Source organism: Orycteropus afer, unplaced genomic scaffold (genome assembly GCF_000298275.1).
Source record: "Orycteropus afer afer isolate SDZICR_OR568_19922 unplaced genomic scaffold, OryAfe1.0 scaffold00001, whole genome shotgun sequence".
NCBI classification, from domain to species: Eukaryota; Metazoa; Chordata; class Mammalia; order Tubulidentata; family Orycteropodidae; genus Orycteropus; species Orycteropus afer.
The window spans coordinates 27436758-27460322 of record NW_006921588.1 but is presented as its reverse complement, the minus strand read 5'-3'; the positions used below and the strand labels follow the sequence as shown (position 1 = coordinate 27460322).

Sequence of the window (23565 nt, the reverse complement as noted above, 5' to 3'; positions counted from 1 at the left end):
TTCAAACCCACCAGCCACTCCTCGGAGGGAAGATGGGGCAATCTACTTCCATAGTGATACTGCCTTGGAAACCCAAGGAGGGGTCGCTATGAGTCGAGTCCGACTCGACAGCACATAACAACAACAACAACAACAACATATGTGTAGAAGGAGCTCTATGGGGTGTAGTGGTTAAAGCACGTGGCTGTTAACCAAAAAGTCGGTGGCTTAAATCCAACAGCTGTTCTGCAGAAGAAAGATGAGGAAATCTGCTTCCATAAAGATATGCAGCCTTGGAAACCCAATGGGGTTGCTATGAGTCAGAATCAACTCGATGGCAGTGAGTTTAGGTTTTTGGTTTATACGCAGAAGCATTCTAGAAGTCACGCAAGAAATGGGTGAGTGTTAGCAGTGGTCAAGTTGGCAGTAGTGCTGGATAGGTCAGCAGTGGGAAGGTAGCAAAGGGAGATCATTACTTCTAATTTCATACACATTTCAGCTTCAGTTTTTTTCATGTGCTTTTATTTCTTTTATAGCATTAAGTACATATTACATTATAAAGGGACAGAGAGAACTTAAAAAAAAAAGTAGCTAGAATAAAACCAAAAACTAAATTTATTAGGAATGGTGTCACTTAGAAAGCACCAGTAATAGATAGAATTCTGAAAAGAGTAAGTTGGATATATAACAGCTATTTATATACAGCTGCCATTTTTTTTTTTTCAGCAGAATTTATCCATGGGTCTTTTAAAATGAAATTTTCACTGAAGAGTTTATTTTGACACTATTTCTGGTAGAGCAGAATGATGGCTGTTCTATCCCTCTGTACTTCCATTTAAATTATAAAATTGATTGGTATTCATAGATTTTGATGAGATAAATTTAGATTTTGCTTTTATCGGCATCAACTGATCTCCCTGCTTTTCCTGTCCCTTTTCTGAAAGCAAGAAGCTTATTCATAAAGAGCAAACAAACAGAACAAAGATATTTAGCCATGTATATCATATGATTTTAAATAGCTTCTTTCATAACATCTCCAAACCATTACATTTATGTTTATAGGTCTTCATGTATTAGACTTATTTTTCTTTCAAGCATTAGTTTTTAAAATGAAAATGTACCCTTTGGCAGAATCAGCATAAGGAAAAATGATAGAGAGTGGGAACTATTATTTATTTCATGCTCAGGTTTTGAGGAATTTTACATGAGTTATCTCATGAAAATATTTCTGGTTTACTTTTAAGGGGCCTGAACCTCATAATGCTTTAAAAGTTCAGTCAGCAATTCATTCGTTTCTTCAATAAATATTCATTGAAAGCCTACTAAGTTGTAGGCATTGTGCTAAGTTCAAGGTATACAATGAGAGAGAATATAGGCGTGGTCCCTGATCTCTATTAGCCCATAGTGGAACAGAGGAGAAAGGCACTGAACCAAGACACAACCAGACACCTTATGGGCCACACATTACCTAAGCATGCTGAGCATAGGACATGATGCTGGGAGAGGGAACAAGATGACTCGTGTAGGCTAAAAGCTCAGGAAGGCCACTCTGAGAGGTAATATGCAAACAAGGCCAAGGCCAAGAAGGGACAACCCATTCCAAGCTAGAGGAGGCTTCCAAGAGGAAAAAGCTCAGGGTGTTCCAGGACCTGAAAGAGGCCAATGTGGTTGAGGAGAACCAACAGAGGAAGAGTGGTGGGAACAAAGGCTGGAGGAGCAGGCAGGGCCCAGGTTGTGTGAATGCCTTTGTTTTTTAGATGATATTCTATTGTGTTTTCAGTGAATGTTTACACAGCATATTAGATCCCATTTAAAATTTCTACAAAGATTATTCAGTGACACTGGTTACATTCTTCACAATGCATGAGCATTCTCATTATTTCCATTCTGGATGTTTGTTTCCAGTGATCTAGTTTCCCTGCCCCCTTACCTTTTCATCTGGGATTTTTTTTTTTTTTTTAAGTAATTGTTAAAAAATGGTTTCATATAGATGATTTTTTAAAGAAGAGTGGTATTCACAAATGATATTCTCTATTTTGTGAGGAAGGCTCACAAGTCTTGTTAACTCCAGCTGATGCTGGTTGAACTGGGACAGAGCTTATGTTTGCCTGAATCTTAAAGTTTGCATCCTCCTAACTCAGCCTTGCCCGGTCTCATGCTCCATTCCCTTGGACACATGGTACTTTAATGTTGTCTTTCAGTTTATTTTCTAGAATGGCTAAATCACCACTGTCATTATTGACACCTCCTAGCATTCCTGCTGGAAGAAGAGGGGCATAGTTTGTTATTTGGTGATACAGAGAAGAATTAGATGACATGGGGCCTGGGAAAGGCTCTAAGGAACACTCCCCACAGAGAAAACAGAGTTCAGATTATCTAGCAGTGGAGAGGTGATGAAAACTAGGAACCACCTAAAGGATTCAAAGGGTACAATATTCTAAAATAAACAGAGCTTCCAAAACCCACACAGAGCTCTATTGCCTATAATTCCCCAGAGATATGCCATGAGTATTGGGTTGGATTGACAAAGATGTTTCAAAGTTATTTATGGAAACTGAGAACAGAAATCATAAAACTGGTTATAATTAAGGGGGATAAAGAAAGTAGGTGCAAAAGTATTAGCAGAAAAGCTGTGAGAGTTTGGAATGAATTGAAGGAAAAATCTCAATATGATTGAAGCTATCCTACTCTAGGCTGTTGAGTTATATCTAGGAATCAATATACATGAACATAGCAAAAGCCAGGATCTTGTATGCTCACTGAGAATCATGGGGTAGAATTGGAGGTAAGGAAGTAGGACAGGTGAGTTGTAGATAGATATGTAGAGAAACTTGACCAGAAAATAACTTGAAAAATGCATAGTGCCTATGCCCCAGTGGTTTCAACACTTGAGGAACCAAGACTTTATGCAGTACACTATCCAGCAAGAAAGCAAAATCAAGTTGTCATTTGCTCTAATGGGATGACAGTTATGGGCTATTACTGTCTGTGAAATGATCCTTTACTTTAGGTTTTTAAATGATCAATACATGCTAATTCTGTATTATCAATATTTAAGCACTCTTGAAATTTCCATGTTTCCATGATCTGTATCACTGTTATTACTGTTAATTTTGTAAGAGCTGGGCTATATTATATTAACTATATTAATTTTAATTCAGAAAAAAATGTCCATCACTTTTGTGATGGCTAATAGGGTGAAATAAAATGTCAATCGCTGTTTTGTTTTCTGTAAATAGGAGACAATGGCTTCCCCCTCCCCCAACATCCATAGTTCCATTTTTAAGTCAGATGGACTCCAGTAGGTTCAGGCTTAATGTTATCAAAGTCACCCACATTAAGGATTTACTGTGTGTCTTAGTTATCTGGTGCTTCTATAACAGAAATAGCACAAGGGGGTGGCTTTAATGAACAGAAATTTATTTTCCCACAGTTTAGGAGGCTGGAAGTCTGAATTCAGGGTGCTGGCCCTAGGGAGAGGCTGTCTCTGTCCACTGTGGCAGAGGGTCCTTGTCTCTTTTCAGCTTCTATTCCTAGATTCCTTAGTGATCTTTACATGGCATGGCATCCATCTTCCTGCACCTCGCCTTGCTTACTGCTTTTATGTCTCATTGGGAGTTCTGGTGGTATAGTGCTTAAGGCATTTGACTGCTAACCAGAAGGCTGGCAGTTCAAACCCACCAGCCACTCCTCAGAAGGAAGGTTGGGCAATCTACTTCCATAGACATACCACCTCAGAAACCTAAGTAGGGGTCGTTATGAGTCAGATCTGACTCAATGGCAGTGAGTTTGGGTTTTTTTGATGTGTCAAAAAAGATTGATTTAAGATACACCCTACACTAATAGTTACTAACATAATAAAATTATGTTATTAACATGACAAAGAAAACCCATTCCCAAATGAGATTATAACCACAGGTTTGGGGGTTAGTATTTATAACACATATTTTTGGGTGAAATAGTTCAATCCATAACACTACACAATAACAGTTCCAGAGCAAATTATGTTATGACTACCATCGGAAACCCAAGGAGGGGTCGCTATGAGTCGGGGCCGACTCGACGGCACATAACAACAACAACAACAACCATTTAAGTGGGTTCAAACCCACCAGCCACTCCTCAGAAGGAAGATTGGACAATCTAATTCCATAGAGATACCACCTCAGACACCCAAGGAGGAGTCTCTATGAGTCGGGACAACTCAATAGCAGTGTGTTTTGGTTTTTTGGTTTGGTACCATTTAAGTAGCAAACTCATGCCATTTGTATGTGTCTTGCTCTCAATATGAGTTTCCTAAGAGAAACTCCTGATTAATCAATTACTCAAATATACAGTGTTGTTATTGTTGTTAGTTGCCATCAAGAGCATGTACCACCTCAAATTACAGTCATCCAAGTGAGCTCCCTAAAATCTTCAAATTTTTTCCCCATCCCATCCTGTTGCCAAGTCAATTGCACTTATAGCAGCCCTATATGGGACAGGTGTCCCATAGCATTTCCAACGCTATATCGAGAAGCTGGACTCTATGAAGAAGACCATGGCATCAAGACTGTGGGAAGACTCATTAACAACCTGCAATATGCAGGTAACACAACCTTGTTTGATGAACACAAAGAGGGCTTGAAGCACTTACTGATGAAGATCAAAGATTACAGCCTTCAATATGAATTACACCTCAACATAAAGAGAAGAAAAATCCTCACAACTAGACCAACAAGCAGCATCATGATAAACATAGAAAGTACTGAAGTTATCAAGGATTTCATTTTAGTTGGATCCATAATCAATGCCCATGGAAGCAGTAGTCAAGAAATCAAATAATGTATTGGGCAAATGTGTTGCAAAAGACCTCTTTAGAGTGTTCAAAAGCCAAGATGTCAGTTTGAGAATTAAGGTGTGCCTGACCCATGCCATGGTATTTTCAATTGCCCACATGCATGTGAAAGCTGAGCAATGAATAAGAAACACTGAAGAAGAATTGGTACAGTTGGATTATGGTGTTGGGGAAGAATATTTAATATACCATGGACTTCCAGAAGAATGAACAAATCTGTCTTGTAAGAAGTCCAGCCAGAATGCTCCTTAGAAGCAAGAACAGCCAAGACGTTGTCTCATGTACTTTGGACATGTTGTCAGGAGGAACCAGTCCCTGGAGAAGAATATGATGCTGGTAAAGTAGAGAGTCTGCAAAAAGGAGGAAGACCCTCCATGAGAGGGATTGACATAGTGCCTGCAGCGATGGACTCAAGCATGGCAACGATTGTGAGGATGGCGCAGGACTGGGCACTGTCGTTCTGTTGTCCACAGAGTCATTATCCGTTCAAACTGACCTGACAACACCAAACAGCAGCACCAGATCTTTGCAGGAAAAGACTGCCACATCTTTCTCTAGTGGAGCAGTTGGTGGGTTCAAACCACCAGCCTTTCAGTTAGCAGCCAAGTGCCTAACCGCTGTGCCACCAGGACTTCTTCCAAACCTTTTAGTAATATGAAAAACACAGATACGTTGCCTGAGCATCAACAAGGAATCTGAGTGTTTAACATCATGAGAACAAGTAAATAGAGATTGCTTGGCTCCTGCTTTTAGCAATGCAGTGTCTGTCCTATCAGCCCTACATCACATCTCTCTCTGCCTCCTCCCACCTACTTCAGGCCTCTTTGAGGAGCCACATCCAGGCCTACTCTCCTACCACCCAAAACCTGCCTTCTTTTCCCCTGAAACCATTCTCCGTACCACCGCCAGAATGATCTTTCTAAAGTACCTACAGCTCTTACCACTTTTCCACTTCAACTGCTTTATGGCGTTGTGTTACACTGTTTTTGTTGGATGCCATTTGGTTGATTTCAACCCATAACCCTGTATGATAGAGTAGAAGTGCCTCATAAGGTTTTCCTAAGCTGTAATCTTTATGGGAGCAGATTGCCAGGTCTCTCCCTCAGAGCTCCTGCAGGGGGGTTGAACCACCACCCTTTCCTTTAGCAGCTGAGTGCTTAACCCTACCAAGGCTGCACTGCCAGGGCTTCTTTGTGTTGCACTAAGATAATGTTAACCCACTAGCCACTCCTCGGAAGGAAGATGGGGCAATCTACTTCCATAGTGATGTTGTTGTTGTTGTTATGTGTCGTTGAGTCAGACCTGACTCATAGCAACCCCTCCTTGGGTTTCCGAGGCAGTATCAGTATGGAAGTAGATTGTCCCATCTTCCTTCCAAGGAGTGGCTGGTGGGTTTGAACCACCAGCCTTCTGGTTAACAGTCAAGCACCTTAGGCACTACGCTACCAGAGCTCCCGTAGTGATAACGCCTCAGAAACTGAATGAGGGGTCTCTATGAGTCGGGTCCGACTCAAGGGCATATCACAATAACAACAAGATAATGTTAAAAACCCCTGGCACCTATAGAACCTTACCTGCCCTGGCTCTTGCACCTGTTAGGCCTCACCCCTACCCTTACCTATCCTCCTTACTCTCCAGCCACTCTGGCTGTCTTTGTCCCTTCACCCTACCCTTTCCCTCTTTCTCCCCACTCCCTACCCCTTATTCTCAAGCCACCTCAGCCTCAGAGTCAATGTTATTTCCTCAGGGAGATCTTCCCTGATTCCCGAATCTACATTTTCCCCACCTACCCCTACTGGACCATGTTTGTGATGCACTCTGAACTTCAATCTACGTCCATAGTAATGCTGCCTCAGAAACCCAGGGAGAGGTCGCTATGAGTCGAATCCGACTCAACTCAATGGCAGTGAGTTTTGTTTTTGTTTTTTTTTTCTGAACTTCTTTCCTTCTTAGGACTTACCCTTGCACTGATGTGATTATTTGTAAGATCATGAGTTAATGACTATCTCCCTCACTAGTCAGTGTTTAAATTGAATTCTCCTGTTTTGTTAGGGCTAATCTGAATAATCTCTTTGACAGAAGTGACACTCAGAATCAACTCCATGGCAACTAGTTGTTGGAGTCCCTGGGTAGTAGTGCTCAGCCGCTAACCAAGATGTTGGCGAGATTCTAGTCCACCCAGAGGCACCTCAGAAGAAAAGCCTGGCAATCTGCTTCCGAACAATCAGCCATTAGCAGCCCCAGGAGCCCACACGGGTTGCTGTGAGTCAGAATCAACTCAACGGCAACTGGTTATTATCCCTCACAGCTCAGAATTCTGCTTTCATTTGAGGGTACCATAGGGACCCTACTCGTAATGGTTGGAATTTTAGGTACTTTCACAAGATGTGAGGAGAGAATTTCAAACAAATTTTCCCTCCTTATTTGCTTACCTGTCAGGTTAGCCCACTTGGGCTTTAATCTAAGATTCTTAAGTAGTTTGGGTCTAGATAACTTCTTCCATGAGAGCTGTAGTTGTAATCACCCTCCAAACTATTGCTCTTGGCAGGTTGAACATGAATTAAAAATGGCTGTGAGTTGGCAAGCAGAATTTTGCCTCCATTTAGAAATATCTATAATCAGGCCAAAAGATGTAATTAAACATCATTGAAGAAGTGGTGATGGAAATTCTTTGTGCCTTTTTATGCCGATGCTATAGAAATCAAGTAACAAGGAAACAGAATAACTTGGCAGTAGAGGTAAACTCAGTCGAGCCAATGATCAGTTGTGGGAAAAGCATTACATGTTATTTAAAAGGGTAAACAGAAAAATTCTACTTAAGGTTTCCATTTATAACAGTCATGCTTTCCTTTTTTTTCCTACTGTAACAAGCTTAAAAATTCTCCAGTTCTCTGTGATTTTAGACCAATGTGTAGTGTCTGTTTTCCCATGATACAGAGCTTGTGAAAGAATTCTTTCCAAGAAGTAGGAAAAAGAGGGGCCTAACCTTTATATCGGGAGCTCTGGTAGCATAGTGGCTAAGGCACTTGACTGCTAACCAGAAGGCTGGCGGTTCAAACCCACCAGCCACTCCTCGGAAGGAAGATGGGGCAATCTACTTCCGCAGTGATACTGCCTCGGAAACCCAAGGAGGGGTCGCTATCAGTCAGGTCTGACTCGACGGCACATAACAACAACAACAACAAACCTTTATATCACTGTTACAAGCTATTTGACTGTATAATCTTGATTTCTCAGAGAAAGTGTGGAAGACTGCCCCCTTGTGATCTCCCTCCCCTTGGACAATCTTGGGGCTAAGGGAAGTCCTAAGAAGTTCCACCTTGGTCTGCATTTAAAACCCCTGGGCAGGAATAATCAGCATTAGAAAAGCATTCAAAACAAGAAGTGATGAGGATGATTAAACACACACTGTGATGAATACTTGGAAATTAGATTGTATGTACCCTTAGGTTTAATATATTGGAGGATTTAAGAGAACCTCATAAAGATGTAGGGGTCTCTGGGTGAGGCAAACTGTTAAAGCTCAGCTGCTAACAAAAAGGTTGGAGGTTTGAGTCCATCCAGAGGTGCCTCAGAAGAAAGATCTGGTTATCTGCTTCAGAAACATCAACCACTGTAAAGCTGTGGAGCACTGTTCTATTCTGACACACTGAGGTTGCCATGCGTTGGAGTCAACTTGATAGCAACTGATTAGTAAAGATGTAATGAGTGGGGCATTAGGATGAGACATATCCTACCTACCCAAAAGAGTCTTTGCTCTCCCTCTCCTAATCCTGGATGCTGTCCATCAAGCCCTCCCATTTAAAACCCCCATTAGTCTGTTCCTGTTCCCAGCCCCACCTGCCCATACCCCTTTCCAAGTATTCATCACAGTGTCTTTTTAATCATCCTCATCACTTCTTGTTTTCATCACTTCATCTTTTCTGATGCTGATTATTCCTGCTAAGGGGTTTTGAATGCAGACCAAGGTGGAACTACTTAGGATTTCCCTCAGCCCCATGATTGTCCAAGGGGAGGGAGATCACTGGGGGGCAGTTGCTGGGAAGGAGTGTGCCCAGAGCTCAGGTGCTCCCTGGTTGCAGCTGTCCAGGCAGGAATGTGCTGACAGTTGTGTGCTGTACTGACTGCACTGGCGGACACTCCTGCTGGTAGCCTGCATGAGTTTGGCAGTGGGCAGCAGCTTAGGGAGCCACCAGAAGAGGCCTCATGGTGTGCCAGGAAGATCTTGACCTCCAAGGTGGGGAGTCCTGCCCAGTCAGGACCTTGTCTTCTCTTGTTATAGAAGCCCCACTCGGGTTGCCAGGCTGCCATTGTTCCTTTATTCTCTGTAGGTCCTGCTTTGCCAGCTGTGACTCACCCTTCAGAATGTGACATATTTCTATTATACCTCCTCCCTCCCCAGGAGCCTGTGTTCAGGCTCCTGGGCTACAGCTAGGCCATATGGAGTCTTTCAGTATGTGGTCAGCTGCTAACTGAAAGGTTAGAGGTGCAAGCCTACCCAAAGGTACCTGAGAAGAAAGGCCTGGCTATCTACTTCCAGAACATCAGCCATTGAAAATCCTGGAGAACACCATTCTACTCTGGCATAAATGGGGTCACCATGAGTTGGAATCAACTTCATAGCAACTGGTGGTTTTGGGTGCAAATTAGAAAAAGGCATTCCCCTCCCCTGGGTACGAACAGCCCAAGGCTTGTGGAGCAGAGCTGGACTTACTCCCCTCGGCCTATGGTTGTCTGCCAGCCTTCCAGTCAAAATTCCTCAGTGGCCCAGGCAGGGCCAATTAATTGTCTGAAAGATGGGCTGGGTTTTAACCTTTCTAGACTTTTACCTTTTGTTTCTTCCTACAAAATACTAGCATAGCCAGTAGCACATCTGTGACACGGTTGTGGCACGGGCACCTGGCCTCCCTAGCCTGAGGATGCCCTCCCTCCCTCCTTCTTTCCATCTTCCCTTTATTCGGGACCACATACTTGGACTTAGCTTTAAAAACTGGCCAATTTCAATTGACATATTACTTTATTTAGAAGGATTTTATTATTAAGAAAATGTTCTGCTGTCTCTTTTTAAGCTATTTCAGGGCTTCTCTCTTTTGCTTCTCACTTGCTCTATCATTTTGGAACTTACAGCTTTCTCCATGGGCTATTTCACCATTTGAATATAAGAATTGGTAGTATCTTACAAACTTACTTAAGAAAGTCTATTATTTAAATTCTTATTTCTCTGCAGACCCATTCAGCAGATTGATCAGTGGATGCATTTTGAGTGTTTATAGTGTGTGTGTGTGTGTGTGTGTGTGTGTAAAGATCAGCCATTGGAAGCCCTAAGGAGCACAGTGAGCTCTGACTCACATGGGGTCTCAGTAGGTCAAAGTCCACTCCACAGGAACTGGCTGTATTGTGTGTACCACACTAATCTTGTTGTTGTTGTTGTTATGTGCCGTCGAGTCGGCCCCGACTCATAGCAACCCCTCCTTGGGTTTCTGAGGCAGTATCACTACAGAAGTAGATTGCCCAACCTTCCTTCCAAGGAGTGGCTAGGGGGTTTGAACCGCAGCCTTCTGGTTAGCAGTAAAGTGCCTTAGGCACTATGCTACCAGAGCTCCTATTATTATTATTAATGATTACCATCTATTAAGTGCCTCATATGTGCTAGTCATCGATTTATCTATAAATCACACGATGGTCCTGAAAGACGGGTGTTATTATTCTAGTTTCCTTTCCCAGGAAACTGAGGTAAGGAATTTACTTGAGTTTTTCCACATAGCGTGTAGTGAAATCAGAACTAGTCCCCTAGTCTTATGTGATTCCAGTGTCTGCACCCTTTCCATAACATCAGAGGTTCTTGGTTTTTTTCCACTGAAGTTCCTCTAATGCAGAGAAAATCAATACACAGTGCCTGGGGTCTAGACCCTTTGTAGCTAGAAGTACCCAGCAGCAAGCTCAAAATTTCTTTGAAGTCTCATGCTTTAATCTTTAAAATTATGCAAATTTAGTTTTCTACTCCATAATAATAAAAGTATAAAAATAATCCTTGAAACTATTTGACATAGAACAAAATCGAAGCTCCAGGAAGAGGCCTGTTTATCTTTCTCACATCCCCTTCGCCCAGTTGGCTGCCACACCAAAGGTCTAACATCTCAGTTTGAGAAGGTCAGCACTGCACTGTGGTGCATCTCAATTAAATTTTTTCTGACTTTTTATTGTGATTTGGGTGAAATTTTACAAAGCAGATTCATTTTACAGTCAACAGTTCATATACACATTTTGTTTTGTGATACTGGTTACATTCCGGGCAGTGTAACATCTCACCTCCCACTTCCTCCCTGTGGTTACCCTTTTCCTGTCTCAATTATATTCTTAAGTATCGATTTTGTTGATAAATCTTTCATTTATGAAGCAAACTGTCACTTGGCCAATCCACTACCATGGAAATCTTCCTAAGAGAAGGTAGAGTTCCTGCCACTTCCTAGATAAACCCTTAATTGGTCTTTGTTGATTTCTCATAGAGATTTTTGAGTGACAGCTGTTCAGCTAGATGTTTAGAGCTTGTTTAATCTGGTGGTTTGTAAACTTTATTTTAAAGACAAAAACTATTAAACTATTATTTCAGATGAAATTGCTCTTGGAACTCTCTATATAAAACAGATCAAAGTGAAGCTGCTCTGCCTAAGAATCCTCTGAGGAACCCTAAGGTGGTTGAAAAACCTTGATCTAAGTCAGAGCACCCAATTTACTGATGAAGAGAATTAAGCCAGAAGTAAGCCAGAGAGCTGGAAGGACCTGTCTGAGCTGACCTAACTGATAGTGACAATAGCAGTAGATCCTAGAGACCAAGTCTACCAACTTGCCTTCTCCTAAGACCCTTGAAGACCCTTTGATTTTCTTGTCACTTAGGTAAGTGATTTCCTAACTGCCCATTGAGATCCTAGCATGGCTAGGAAGTGCACTGTCTGCAGGTGTCCACCTGCCAGAGACTTTCCCACGGTCTGGATCAGCATATGTGGCAGTGGCATCTCTGATAGTGGTAAGACCTTGGGTCTCAGAGACAAAACTAAATCCAGACTGGTGTTCTGCTGTTCCCTTTCTCTGCCCTCCATCACACACATACACACATAAACATGCAACCTGAAAGGGCATTGTGGAAGCTTCTCTGGACATAAATGGAAAGCCAGCCCAGCTGTCCTAAGTTTCCACATATGTGGCATTCATCCCAAAGGCCACAGTGCAAGATGTTTGAAGTGGTAACATTGGAGCCCACCATTTCCTTCTCCCTTCAATACATGATTCAGCATTTCTCTTCTTGTCCTCAACTGACTGTTGACTTACCTCTGCCAAGCTGTTATTGTTTTGGTACTTGAGGTAAAGGCATCACTCTTTCTCAAGCGCATATGGAGATTTGAAAATTGAGTAAGGTTGTCTAACTACTGAGTCATTAGCATGTGTTGGGGTCAGAGTGAGGTTTTGTAGGGCCCCAAGGATAGCATGGTCAAAGGATTCAGCCAGGCCGCTACCTACTCTTAGCCACTAGCGTGTGCAAAGGTTGTGAGGGTGACACTGAAGGACCACAATAAAGGCCTGCTGTGTCATCCCTGAAAAACTTCTGACCTCAGATTGAAGTTAGCTTCTGCTGGCTTACATGTGAAGGTCTTGTTGTGTGTAAGTGTGGCTTTGGTTCATTCCCTTTAGTTTCATTTTGTTTCCTAAAACACTTGAAGTGGCTTTCAAGTTTCTATAAAGATATGGACCACTCCACAATAATGCAGTCATCTCGCTCTGATTTTTAATTCATTACTGGAGCACCAATAAACCCTCTGCAAAGGTAGTCTAGTACCTAACTTTCCAATTCCCCCTACTTCTGGAGGACTTTATAGTTGAAAGATAATCATTCCAACCTCCATGGGTAAACCAAGAGAGAAGGGGCAATGTGCTCATTCTACTGTTTTCCTTATTCCTTGCTGCCAGGTGCCATTCCCACTCAAATAAGCGATGCTGAATTTGGTGCAGGTGGACTTTGCCAGCCCCCCCCCCTTCTCAGACAGATGCAGTGGGTGATGTGACACACAGCCAAGAACTCTCCCAATTTAGGCTCCCAAAATTGCACTCTTGGCCTTTATCTTTTCCAGGCCAAATACACATAATTCTGCCAGGACTGGTTTAGCATTTATTTGTCTCTGCACAGACCTAGAATCCTTATGCCAATGACTTCTAGGCAATTTCTCTATAAACCCTAAGTAAACACAGACAGTGCTTACATGCCACTTTGAAGTCCACTCTTTTCACACTACTGTTAATTTTGTTGTTGTTGTTATGTGCCGTCGAGTCGATATGTTAATAGAGGCTACTTAATATTACAAGTTAATCATCCAGCACTGTGTATTCAATGAAGTTGCCTATTCACTTCAAGTGGCATGATTTAATCTCCAGTAGGGCACTGTTCCACTTATCAGTGGCTGTCTAACAAACCACACCAAATTTAGTAGCATAAAACCACTGCCGTTTTATTATGCTTGTGGATTCTATGGGTTTGGAATTCTAGAAGGGCACAGTGGGGATGATTTTGCCGTGCTCCACACTACCTGGTCCTCAGTTGGAAAGACTCAAATGGCAGAAGTTGATTCAAACATCTGGGAGATGAAATCATTTGACTGGGCTCAGCTCCACTTTTGATTGGAGCACCTATATGTGACCTTGCCATGTGACTTGGGCTTCTTACAGCATGGCAGCTTGGTTCCCAGAGGAAGCATCCCAAGAGAGAGTACTTGAGGAGACATTTCCAGAGACCAAGGTAGAAGCTGCAAGGCTTCTGATCTAGCCCTGGAAGTCATGCAGCAACAAATCCACTATATTCTGTTGGTTATGAGAGCATCACCAAGGTCCAGGGAAGGGGAATTAGACTCTATCTCTTGATGAAGGAAAGGCAGGGTCATGTTACAGAAAAGCACATAGGATAAGAGTGTGTATGACCATCTTTAGAAAGCACAGTCTGCCCAATCCACCTTCTGGCTACAACAATTCACATCCCTCCCACATGCAAAACACACTTTCTCCTTTCCCAAGAGCCCAGTACTCTTTTCCTATAATTGCATCATCTACAAGTCCAGGGTCCCATCATCCAAATCTTATACAGATGTGGAAAGATCATCTTAGATGTGGTGGCTGAGGTACAGTTCATTGAGTATGTTTCCTCTCAGTCTGAGACTTGTGAATGGTAGAGACAAGTTATCTACACCCCCAAACACATACACACACACACACACCCAGCATACAATGGTTGTAGGGGGTAGGAACACTGCTATAGATAACCCATTCTAAAAGTGGGGAAAGGTAGAATCAGGGGCCCAGAACAGTCACCAGCTCACAACAGCCCTGAAGTACAGCTGGCAGATGTCACCAGTTCCTTGATTATGATGTAGTTCGTCTTTCTGGAAGTTGTTTTAGTTCTACCTTCAAGGCTTTTAGTTCTGCCTGCCAAGTCATCCTCTTCCCTTTTCATGAAAAGTAGCCCAATTTATAGTTGAGCAGTTTTCTCAGCCTGCTTCCTGCTCACAGAAGTTCAAGAGTCTAGAGGATCATTTTTGTTATGTACTGTCTTTAGTTCTTTCATTCTGAGCTTTGTAATTTGCTTAAAGCCTTGATAGATTTTTTTTTAATTGTGATAAAAATTAAAACATGCCAATTCAACAACCTCCACATGTATAATTCAGTGACTGATTACATTCTTGAAGTTGTACATCCATCCTTGCTTTCCTTTAACAAACCATTCCATTAACATAAACTCAGTGCCCCCTAAGCAAAAATGCCCCCTCTCTTCCAGCCTGGGTTGGAATAATAATCTTTGGGGTTTCCATAAACTAATAATCTTTGGTTTCTATGTATTTCTTATTTCATATAAGTGAGATCATAGTGTATTTGTCCTTTTGTGACTGAGTTATTTCGTTCAGCATGTTTTCAAGGCAGGTGTCAGGACTTCATTTCTCTTTATGGCTGAGTACTATTCCATTGTGTGTATGAACCACAGTTTGGTTTTCCATCTATCTGTTGATAGACATTTTCACATTTTGGCTATTCTAAAAAATAGTGCAATAAACATTGGTGTACATATCTCTGTTTGTGTTCCTGCCTTAATTGCTTTGGGGTAGACACCAAAAAGAATTGGAATTGCTGAGTTAGATGGTAGTTCTATGGTCAACTTTTTGAGAAACTACCATGGCTGTATCATTTTACATTCCCACTAGCAGTGGATGGGGCTTTGGTGGGTTTCTTATGTATCAATTTATAATCCACTCCATTAGACAAAAGCCAATTACATATATATATATTTACATAGCTTTCTCTACTTTGGACTCTTTATATGGCTGCTGCAATACAACAACCTTAAGATTCTTAACAATTCTATCTAAAACAATCTATGCAGCACCATCTTCAATCTTTCTACTGTCTTAAGAAAGGGTTTTACGGGCACACCCGTGGCCTCATCCTGAGTCTGAGGCTACGTTTTCTTATCAGTGCTCTGTATTTGACCTTGGCCATGAGGCCCTTTTATACTTTGAAAAGCTTTTGCTGAGAGATACTGGAGATGAGGAATAGTTTTATTTTTGAACTTTACAAGTTCTGGACCCTTATCTTTCCTCTCAGTTCTGACTGCAAACTCACTGACTCCTTTGTTTGCTCGTTTCTGTCTGCATCTTTTGATAGGCAGCTAACAGAAAATAGCTGACATTTGACATTCTGCCTGGAAATCTCCTTAGCCAGACTCATCAGTTGATTAGGTAAAACTTCCATTTTCCACATAACTGCAAGCATCAGTTTTGCTAAACTTTCCACTACTGCATAACAGGGTCAATGTCCTCCATCTTCCATTAATATATCAATATGTCCCTGACTTTCATTCAAGTCTTCATTAACAGTCTCCTCTGGCCCCATTAGCCTTCCAGCCACCTCCCAGTTCCAAAGCTGATGCCCCATGTTTTAGGCATTAGGATTTGTTACACCACCACCCTACTTTCACACAAAAAAATTCCATTCTCATTATCTTTTGCTGTATAGAAAACTATACCAAACTTATGGTATTTAATAACAACCATTTTATTATGCCTGCAGATTATATAGGTCAAAAAGTTGAACAAGGCATCAAGGGGATGACCTATCTTTCCTTCACAATATCTGGGGCCTCAGCTAGCAGCACTTGAATGACTGGAGGTGACTTGAATGGCTGGAGGCTGGGATTATCTGGAAGTTTCCTCATTCATATGTTGGCTTCTAGGATGACTCAAAGACTGGAATCAGCTGGGAAGGTTGACCAGGGCATCTACATCTGGCCTTTCCATTTTTCTTAATTCCTTCTTTCTATACTAAATGTTTTTCTTTGTTTCAGGTATGTTTTTATGTGTTTTGTTTGCTTATTTTAGTAGCAGAACCTTTCTTCAAATGAAGTATAGCACAAAAGTTTAATAATAAACATAAAGCAGAGAATAACATTAGCTGCTCTGTATTCCCAGAGGTAACCACTGTACATGGTACAAAAGTCAAAAGTTCTAAAGGAAGTGTGGTGAAAGCTTAGTCTCCCTCTGCCACCCAGATATCTCTCCCAGAGGCAGTTCTTGTTGTATCCTTGCCGAGATAGTCTATGGATTTTTAAATCTTCATGTATGCTCACACATACATATCTACTCTTTTATCCCCATGAAATGACAGCATACTATACACATTATGCTTTGTGTTTAGTGTATAATCACTGTGTAGTTTTCTTTTTTTGCATTTAACAATGCATTGTGGAGAATATCTCAATATCATGATAGGTAGTCCTGCTTCATTCTTTTTAATGGAGGCATAATATCCCATTGGGTTGACAAACATGATTTATTTTCCAGGAAATAACTCACGATCATCTGTTTATTAAGAAGTAATCCAAGTGTCTTCTCTTGGTGGACATTTGGGTTCTCTCCTGCTTGTTTTTGTTGTCTTGTTTGCTTTTACAAGCAATGCTTCAATGAATATTCTTGGACCTATGTGTTTGCATATATATTCAAGTATTTCAGGATGCTCTACAACTGTTCTATAAGGAAGGCTTCTTACTCAGTCGAAGGAAATATGCATTTGAAAATTTGGTTGTTGTTGTTAGTTACCCATGAGTCTGTGCTAAACTCATGGCGACCCCATATACACAATGGAACGAATTGCTGCCCAGGCCTGTGCCATCCCCCATGTGGATTGTGGATAGCGTCAATGTGATGCATGGGTTTTCTTTTACTGATTTTTGGAAGTAGGTTTCCAGGCCTTTCTCCCTAAAAGTTGATAGATACTTTGAAATTGCCTTCCATTAGGGCTGTATTATTTTACATTTCCATAAGTAGTATGTGAGAGAACCTGTTTTGTCCACTCTCACAACAATGTGGTAGCAAACTTTACGAGACTTTGCTGAATTTGACAAGTGAAAAATGATATTGGACTGTAATTTTAATTTGCCTTTCTGTTATGAGTGGGGTTCACCATCTTTCCATCTGGTATTTTCTTTTATAGATTGCTTTTTAACTTGCACTTGTAAGATAAAATACTGCCCAAAGATCAAGTAATATGTAAATAATTTAGGAATCCCAATTTTTTGATAGAGGTTTTGTTCTAGTTTCTTACTTTGAATCCCAGAATGATACAATTAAATGGATACTCTGCAGGGTGCTATATAAAAACGGAATTTCCCAGCTTTAACATGTGTTTATTAAAAAGTACTCTATCAGTTTAAAAAGGTAACTTTTTATTTTCAGATATAAATATTTCAATCCTGTTTTTGTAATCTGCACTACACCGAAAGTTCATTATTGTACTAAAATCAATGCTGGCTTACTAAATAAACTACGTGTCTGTTTGTTTATCTCTTTATGTACATCTGTAGATTAATGTTTATTACTGATAATGCGGTCCTGTGTATGTAAAAGTGTTTACCTTTGTTGTCTGTACCTCTTGTTCACCTCTGTTATTGTGTTGGTAATTTGCTTTAGTGTCATTTCCTTAGTATTATTGTGTTGGTAATTTGCTTTTGGTGTATTGCCTTTCCCTCCACCCAAATCAGTACTTGTCTCTTACCTATCTTGCAATTTTCCCTCCCCTCCCCTTCCATCCCTGGTAACCAACAAAGAAAGTTTCATTCAATCTGTAAACCTTTCCTTGACTTTTTAAAATCGTGGCCTAATACAGTAATTGTCCTTCTGTGATTGACTTATTTCACTCAGCATAATGTTCCCCAAGTTCCTCCATGTTACAAGGTACTTTCAGATTCTGCATTATTCTTGAGTGTTGCATAGTATTCCGTTGTGTGTATGTACCATAGTCTGGTATACTGTGTGTTTTGTGAATAATATTTATTGTGTCTTTTATGAAAGTACGCACAGCAAAACAGGCTCCCATTCAACAATATCTACACTAACGTTCAGTGATGTTGGTTGCTTTCCTCAGCTTGTATCAATGTTCTCATTCTTTCTGTTATTGTTGCTCCACTCTCATTACTTTAGTCTCACTACCCCCAAACTTCTCACCCATGTGTCAGAATGAATCTTGTCTGTTTAGTCTCATATGGATAAGTTTTAAGAAAGCGCAGTTCTCAAAGGTGAAATTCTTTACTTTTTGAGCTAACCTGCTATTTTTAGGTAAGAGTTTCTGGTCAAGGTGTAAACAGTATCTCAGGACAATAGTCTATAAACTACATTTCAAGTTCAATTCACCAATGGCATTCGTAAGGTAATTAGAAAGTTGAACACTGACTGGGTGTTATGAAAATGTTAAGTTTTTTTATTGCAATAATGTTATCATGGTTTCATTTGAAGGAAAAAAAAAGAGTCCTTATCTTTTAGAGATCCCTACTGAAATATTTATTAATTAAATGGTATAATGTCTGATATTTGCTTCAGAATAATTCTGGAGAGGGCAAGTGGATGGAAGGGTAGATGGAGTTAATAATTATTGAAATTGGGTGTTTGGTACATGGTAGTTCATTACACTATTCTGTCTACATTTGTATATGTTTGACATTTTTCATTAAAAAGTTAAATTTTAAACTCAGCAGCTGTGTATTAAGTTCCTATTATGTGCAAGATACAGTGCCATGTGTTGCAGGAGATAGAAGCCTCAGAAACACAGGGACCTTTTCTGCTTGTTCTTTTCAGTGAACCCAGCATCTAGGACAGTGTCTGGCATGCCGGAGGTTCTCAATACACAGACAAGTGGCTGTCAAGTTGATTTTCACTCATGGTGACCTATGTGTGTCAGAGTAGTGTTCCATGGGGTTTTCAGGGGTTGATTTTTAGGAAGTAGATCACCAGGCTGTTTTTCTGGATGGATTTGAACCTCCAACCTTTTGGTTAGCAGCCAAGTGTACGAACCATTGCCCTACACAGGGACTCCATTCGGTCAATAGGAGCACTGAAATCCAGCCTGCACTCTGCTCCCAATAGGGCTGCCTCTGCCTAGGAAAGTGCTATTTTTGACTCCCACCAGCAGCAGCCCTAATGGTATGCTCTATGAGAAGGCAACAGGGCAATGCTGTGAGATTTGAAGAAGAGTGAAGTCTCATTCAGTCAGGGTATCAGGCAGTGGTTTGTGGAGTTCATGGGAATTGAGAGAGATTGAGGTACCTGAGGCAACCATATCTGTTGGATCCAAAACAATGTTTCTAAGCTAAGTGAAATTGTTCTTGTAATTTAGCATAAATTGTTTCTTTTAGTAGGCTGTCAAGGAGTTGCCAGTGGTAAAAGGAATACTCAAAAGGCTATAGGGGTCACAGAACCTCCTTAGAACATAACCAGCCCCCCGTCAGCTCTCTCTGAGCCTATTTTATTCAGTATCTAGCATAATATGAGGGAGCTCTGGTAGCATAGTGGCTAAGACACTTGCCTGCTAACCAGACGGCTGGCGGTTCAAACCCACCAGCCACTCCTCGGAAGGAAGGTTGGGCAATCCTACTTCCGTAGTGATACTGCCTCGGAAACCCAAGGAGGGGTCGCTATGAGTCGGGGCCGACTCGACGGCACATAACAACAACAACATAACAGCATAATATGATGCCCAGACATGTGCTTCATCGGTTTTTCTCTCTTGAGGAACAAGAGTGGATGATGTCATATGAAAGAAGAGAATCAGAACTGGGAAATTATCAAAGGGAATATCAAGGATACCGGGTGATAGATGGGTCCTGTGGGTATGTTGAGTGATTAGTCAGCTCAGAAGCAAGAAAAATCATGATTTTTAATGTTTGCATGCAGGTGTTGGTGTAGTTGCCTCGGAATGAGAAGAAAAAAAGGATTTTTTTAAAAAACAAAACTAGTCACATCTTGACTAGAAGAAGGCTCTTTTGAGAAAACATCAATGTTATATTACAAACACCATTCATATCTACCAAGTGGGCCAGATGGCTGCCAGAATACTGCTTGCTGCCAACTGCCCATTGCTACAGATGAAGACTTTCTGCTGACGTTCGTGTAACCCATGAGCACATTATGGAGTGTTGATTCTTCTGATGCTGTTTAACATTTCTGTGTCATCATAGCTACCATAAATATACATGGCCCTGTGCAATAAATAAAACTGCCCAGCTTTCATTCTGAAAGGGGAGGAGACAGTATTTATTACTTGAGAAGAGACAATGTCGAATGTTCATTTTCCGTCTTCTAAAATGTCACGCCTGGAGTTGGATGCTTTAAATTGTTTTATGTTCACCAAGCCTTATCCCTTCAAAACAGCACAGGCTCCTGGGGCTAATACATATTGCCAAGCCCCAGATGTCAGAGCATGGCTGGACCAGACAGAAGTCCATGGAATACAATTCAGGGAGGGGGATAATGCTAAATGGAGCCAAACGATTTTGACAACGTACCCAAAAAAGTTACTTGGAGGTCACATAACAAGCAGGTGTACAGTGTAAAAGGAAATAGGTAAATGCGGTTGAATCAGCTTCTTTCAAGCAGGTATTTTTCCTAGAGATGCATTTCTTTTTGCCTTGAAAGAAGCTGATTCAGTGCCATTCACCTATTAAGAAAGCAGCATATTTATTTGTATCTGCATCTATAAAAACTGTCTTTTCCCTCTACAAAGAGCTAGCATGTGTTTGTGAGGAGTGGGGTGCAGGAGATGGAAAGAGGGTAAAAAGCCTACACAATCCAGTTAATCAGACTCAAATACATAAATGAACTGGCTGAGATAGAAAACCCCCACCTCCCAGAGAACGGGAAACACATTCAGTCTTATCCAGGAAAACCTATTTAGAAAACAGCATCTTTATTTTACCAGAGATCCCGAGAGCATGTTCCATGGTTCTATAAACACAAGGCTCAGATGCTTCCTGACACCCAGCATTTCTGCCTTTGAACATGTGAATAAATGAATGCTCACAGTGAGTAAATATCTGTGTACTGAGTTTACTATCTTGTCTTTCAGAAATATCGACAGTATATGGCAGGACTTCTGGCTCCTCCTTATGGTGTTATGGAAACGGGCTCTAACAATGACAGTAAGTGGAAAATGTGAACATTCTGTATCTAAAAATTTGTTGTGTGGTGTGTGTGTTCATGTGACAAAAATATGTCCTCTACCAGCTTGACAGTGTACGTCTCCAGACTCTTGTGGATAAACAGACCTGCTAGCCCACATTTGAATTTTTTTTGTTTTTAATTGTTAATATAGTATTAGTTTGTGGTCTTAGCTGGTAGAGGGAGGTATGGTCTGGTACTGGTGAGGGCTTGAACATACTTAGAATACTTTCTCAGAATGTCTTCATTTTAGAGTGAAATCCAGTGTTGTTTCTGTGCCCTTTTAAAGATGGTATTCATGACTGTATTTTTTCTAGTCATATTGAGATACCTGAGAGCAAGCTCTTGCTTATTTTGACTCTATTGATCAAGGAGAAGCAGCGCGAATCATTATTTTTCCTTGTCAAATTATGGCCTCTTCAAATTCCAGGCTTTTCATAAAGACCAGTCTTCTGCTGTTCATAAAAAAAGGCAGTTCTCCAATGTGACACTCTTTTCTAGTGGGTGCCCACTAGACTTAAAGAAACCCTGATGTTTGAGAGAGTCTGTATCTCTGTTCTTGCATGTCAGAAGCATTTGTTGAACACTTATTCCCGTCACTCCAAATTTCTTACTGCATTCGTGAGCCTCCTTATTAATTTCTTGCACATATACGTGTGACAAAGTACCAAGTCCTGAAGTATTTGAAGTGGTAACACTTCAACAGCCAGACACGGTAATGTCTCAGGCACTGCTTCCACTCCAAGCAACTTTAGAGTCAGGGAGCCCCCCTTCAGATCCTTTTCCGAGCTACTTGAATTCCCACCCTCTCTCCCAGACCTGTGATTCTCTACCGATGACCCCGCCTCCCCACTTGACCACCATCTTAAGTGAGCTTCCTCAATTTCTTTTGCCTCTGTGTCACAATTTCTATACAGCTTCTGTCCCTCTCTCCTCTTGGCTGCTCATCTGCCCTAAAGAAGTGGGAGGAGGGTCTTCCTTTCCTCCCTCGCCTGACTAATCTAAGCTTGATTGGCTAATTAGAACTTCCTGTTTTATAGTCCCAGCTGTGCTGTTTCCTTGCTGTGTGACCTCAGGCAAGATACCTAGGCTCTCTGTACCTCAGTTTCCTCATAGGGTTGAGAGGATTAAACATGTCAAGTATTCAGAATGATGCCCAGCCATATAATAAATACCCAAAGAATGTTACCTATTATTTCCTCACATAAATCACTCTTTAATCTCTGAAAAACTAGCTTCTGCCCATCTTTCTTGACTCAAACTATCCTAAAGTTACCAGTGAGCAACTAATAACCAGACCTAGTCATTATGAATTCTGCGTTCTCCCTGACTTCAAATAAAATTTTTCCTGTTCAGACTTCATCAATCTTGGTTCTCACGGTGTTATTATTAATATTTTGCCATATTTCCTTCTTCTACTCACATATATACATTTCACTCCAGATACTTCAGGCTCTAAAGTGTTTTAAAATAAAGCTGTTTCGGTACATAACCACAGCACCATTATCACACCTAATAGCTGGTATGGTGTCCTTAATAACATCTATTATCCAGTCCATATTCAAATTTCCCCAGCTGAATGTCTTTATACCCGATTATTCAAACTGGACTCTAGTCAAGGACCATGCAATAATTTCTGGCTTATTTTTAAGCCTTAAACATCTGTTCATTTTGAACAGTTCTCTTAACCTTCTTTATTCTTGATCATATCACTCTGCTGCCCAAAACCTTTAAATGATTGTCCTTTGCCAAAAAAACAAAACAAAAAAATCACTGCCATCTAGTTGATTCCGACTCATTCCAACCCTGTAGGGCAGAGTAGAACTGCCCCATGGGGTTTCCAAGCTGTAAGTCTTTATGGATGCAGACTGCCCCATCTTTCCCCTGCAGAGCAGCTGGACGATTCAAAGTGAACCTTTGGGATAGCCGCAGAATGCTTTAAACACTATACCACAAGGTTGCCTGCCAAACAAGGTGAAATTCTAAGACCACTTACACCTTAGCCCAATTTTCAAGTTCCTGCGCTATCTGGCCTCAAATCACCTTTTCAATATTATTGCTCTACAAATACCCTAATTTCCAGCCACTCAGATATGGTGTTGTGCAATTGTGATTTACCTTATTGACCCTCCTAGAAAATAAGCTTCTTTTATACCCCTGTATTTCCTTATAGAGGAGCTCTTGTAGCATAGTGCCTAAGGCACTTGACAGCTAACCAGAAGGCTGGCGGTTCAA

The 23565-nt window shown here is 41.1% G+C and overlaps 1 protein-coding gene across 1 annotated transcript in view; it reads left to right on the top strand.

The window, feature by feature from the left end:
* Positions 1-23565, top strand: part of RAPGEF4 (Rap guanine nucleotide exchange factor 4) — a 476530-nt gene that overhangs the window by 285766 nt on the left and 167199 nt on the right. The window contains exon 5 of the mRNA XM_007941530.2: positions 21239-21311. Coding sequence (XP_007939721.1) covers positions 21239-21311 — 73 coding nt within the window. The remainder of the gene's footprint in view (positions 1-21238; positions 21312-23565) is intronic.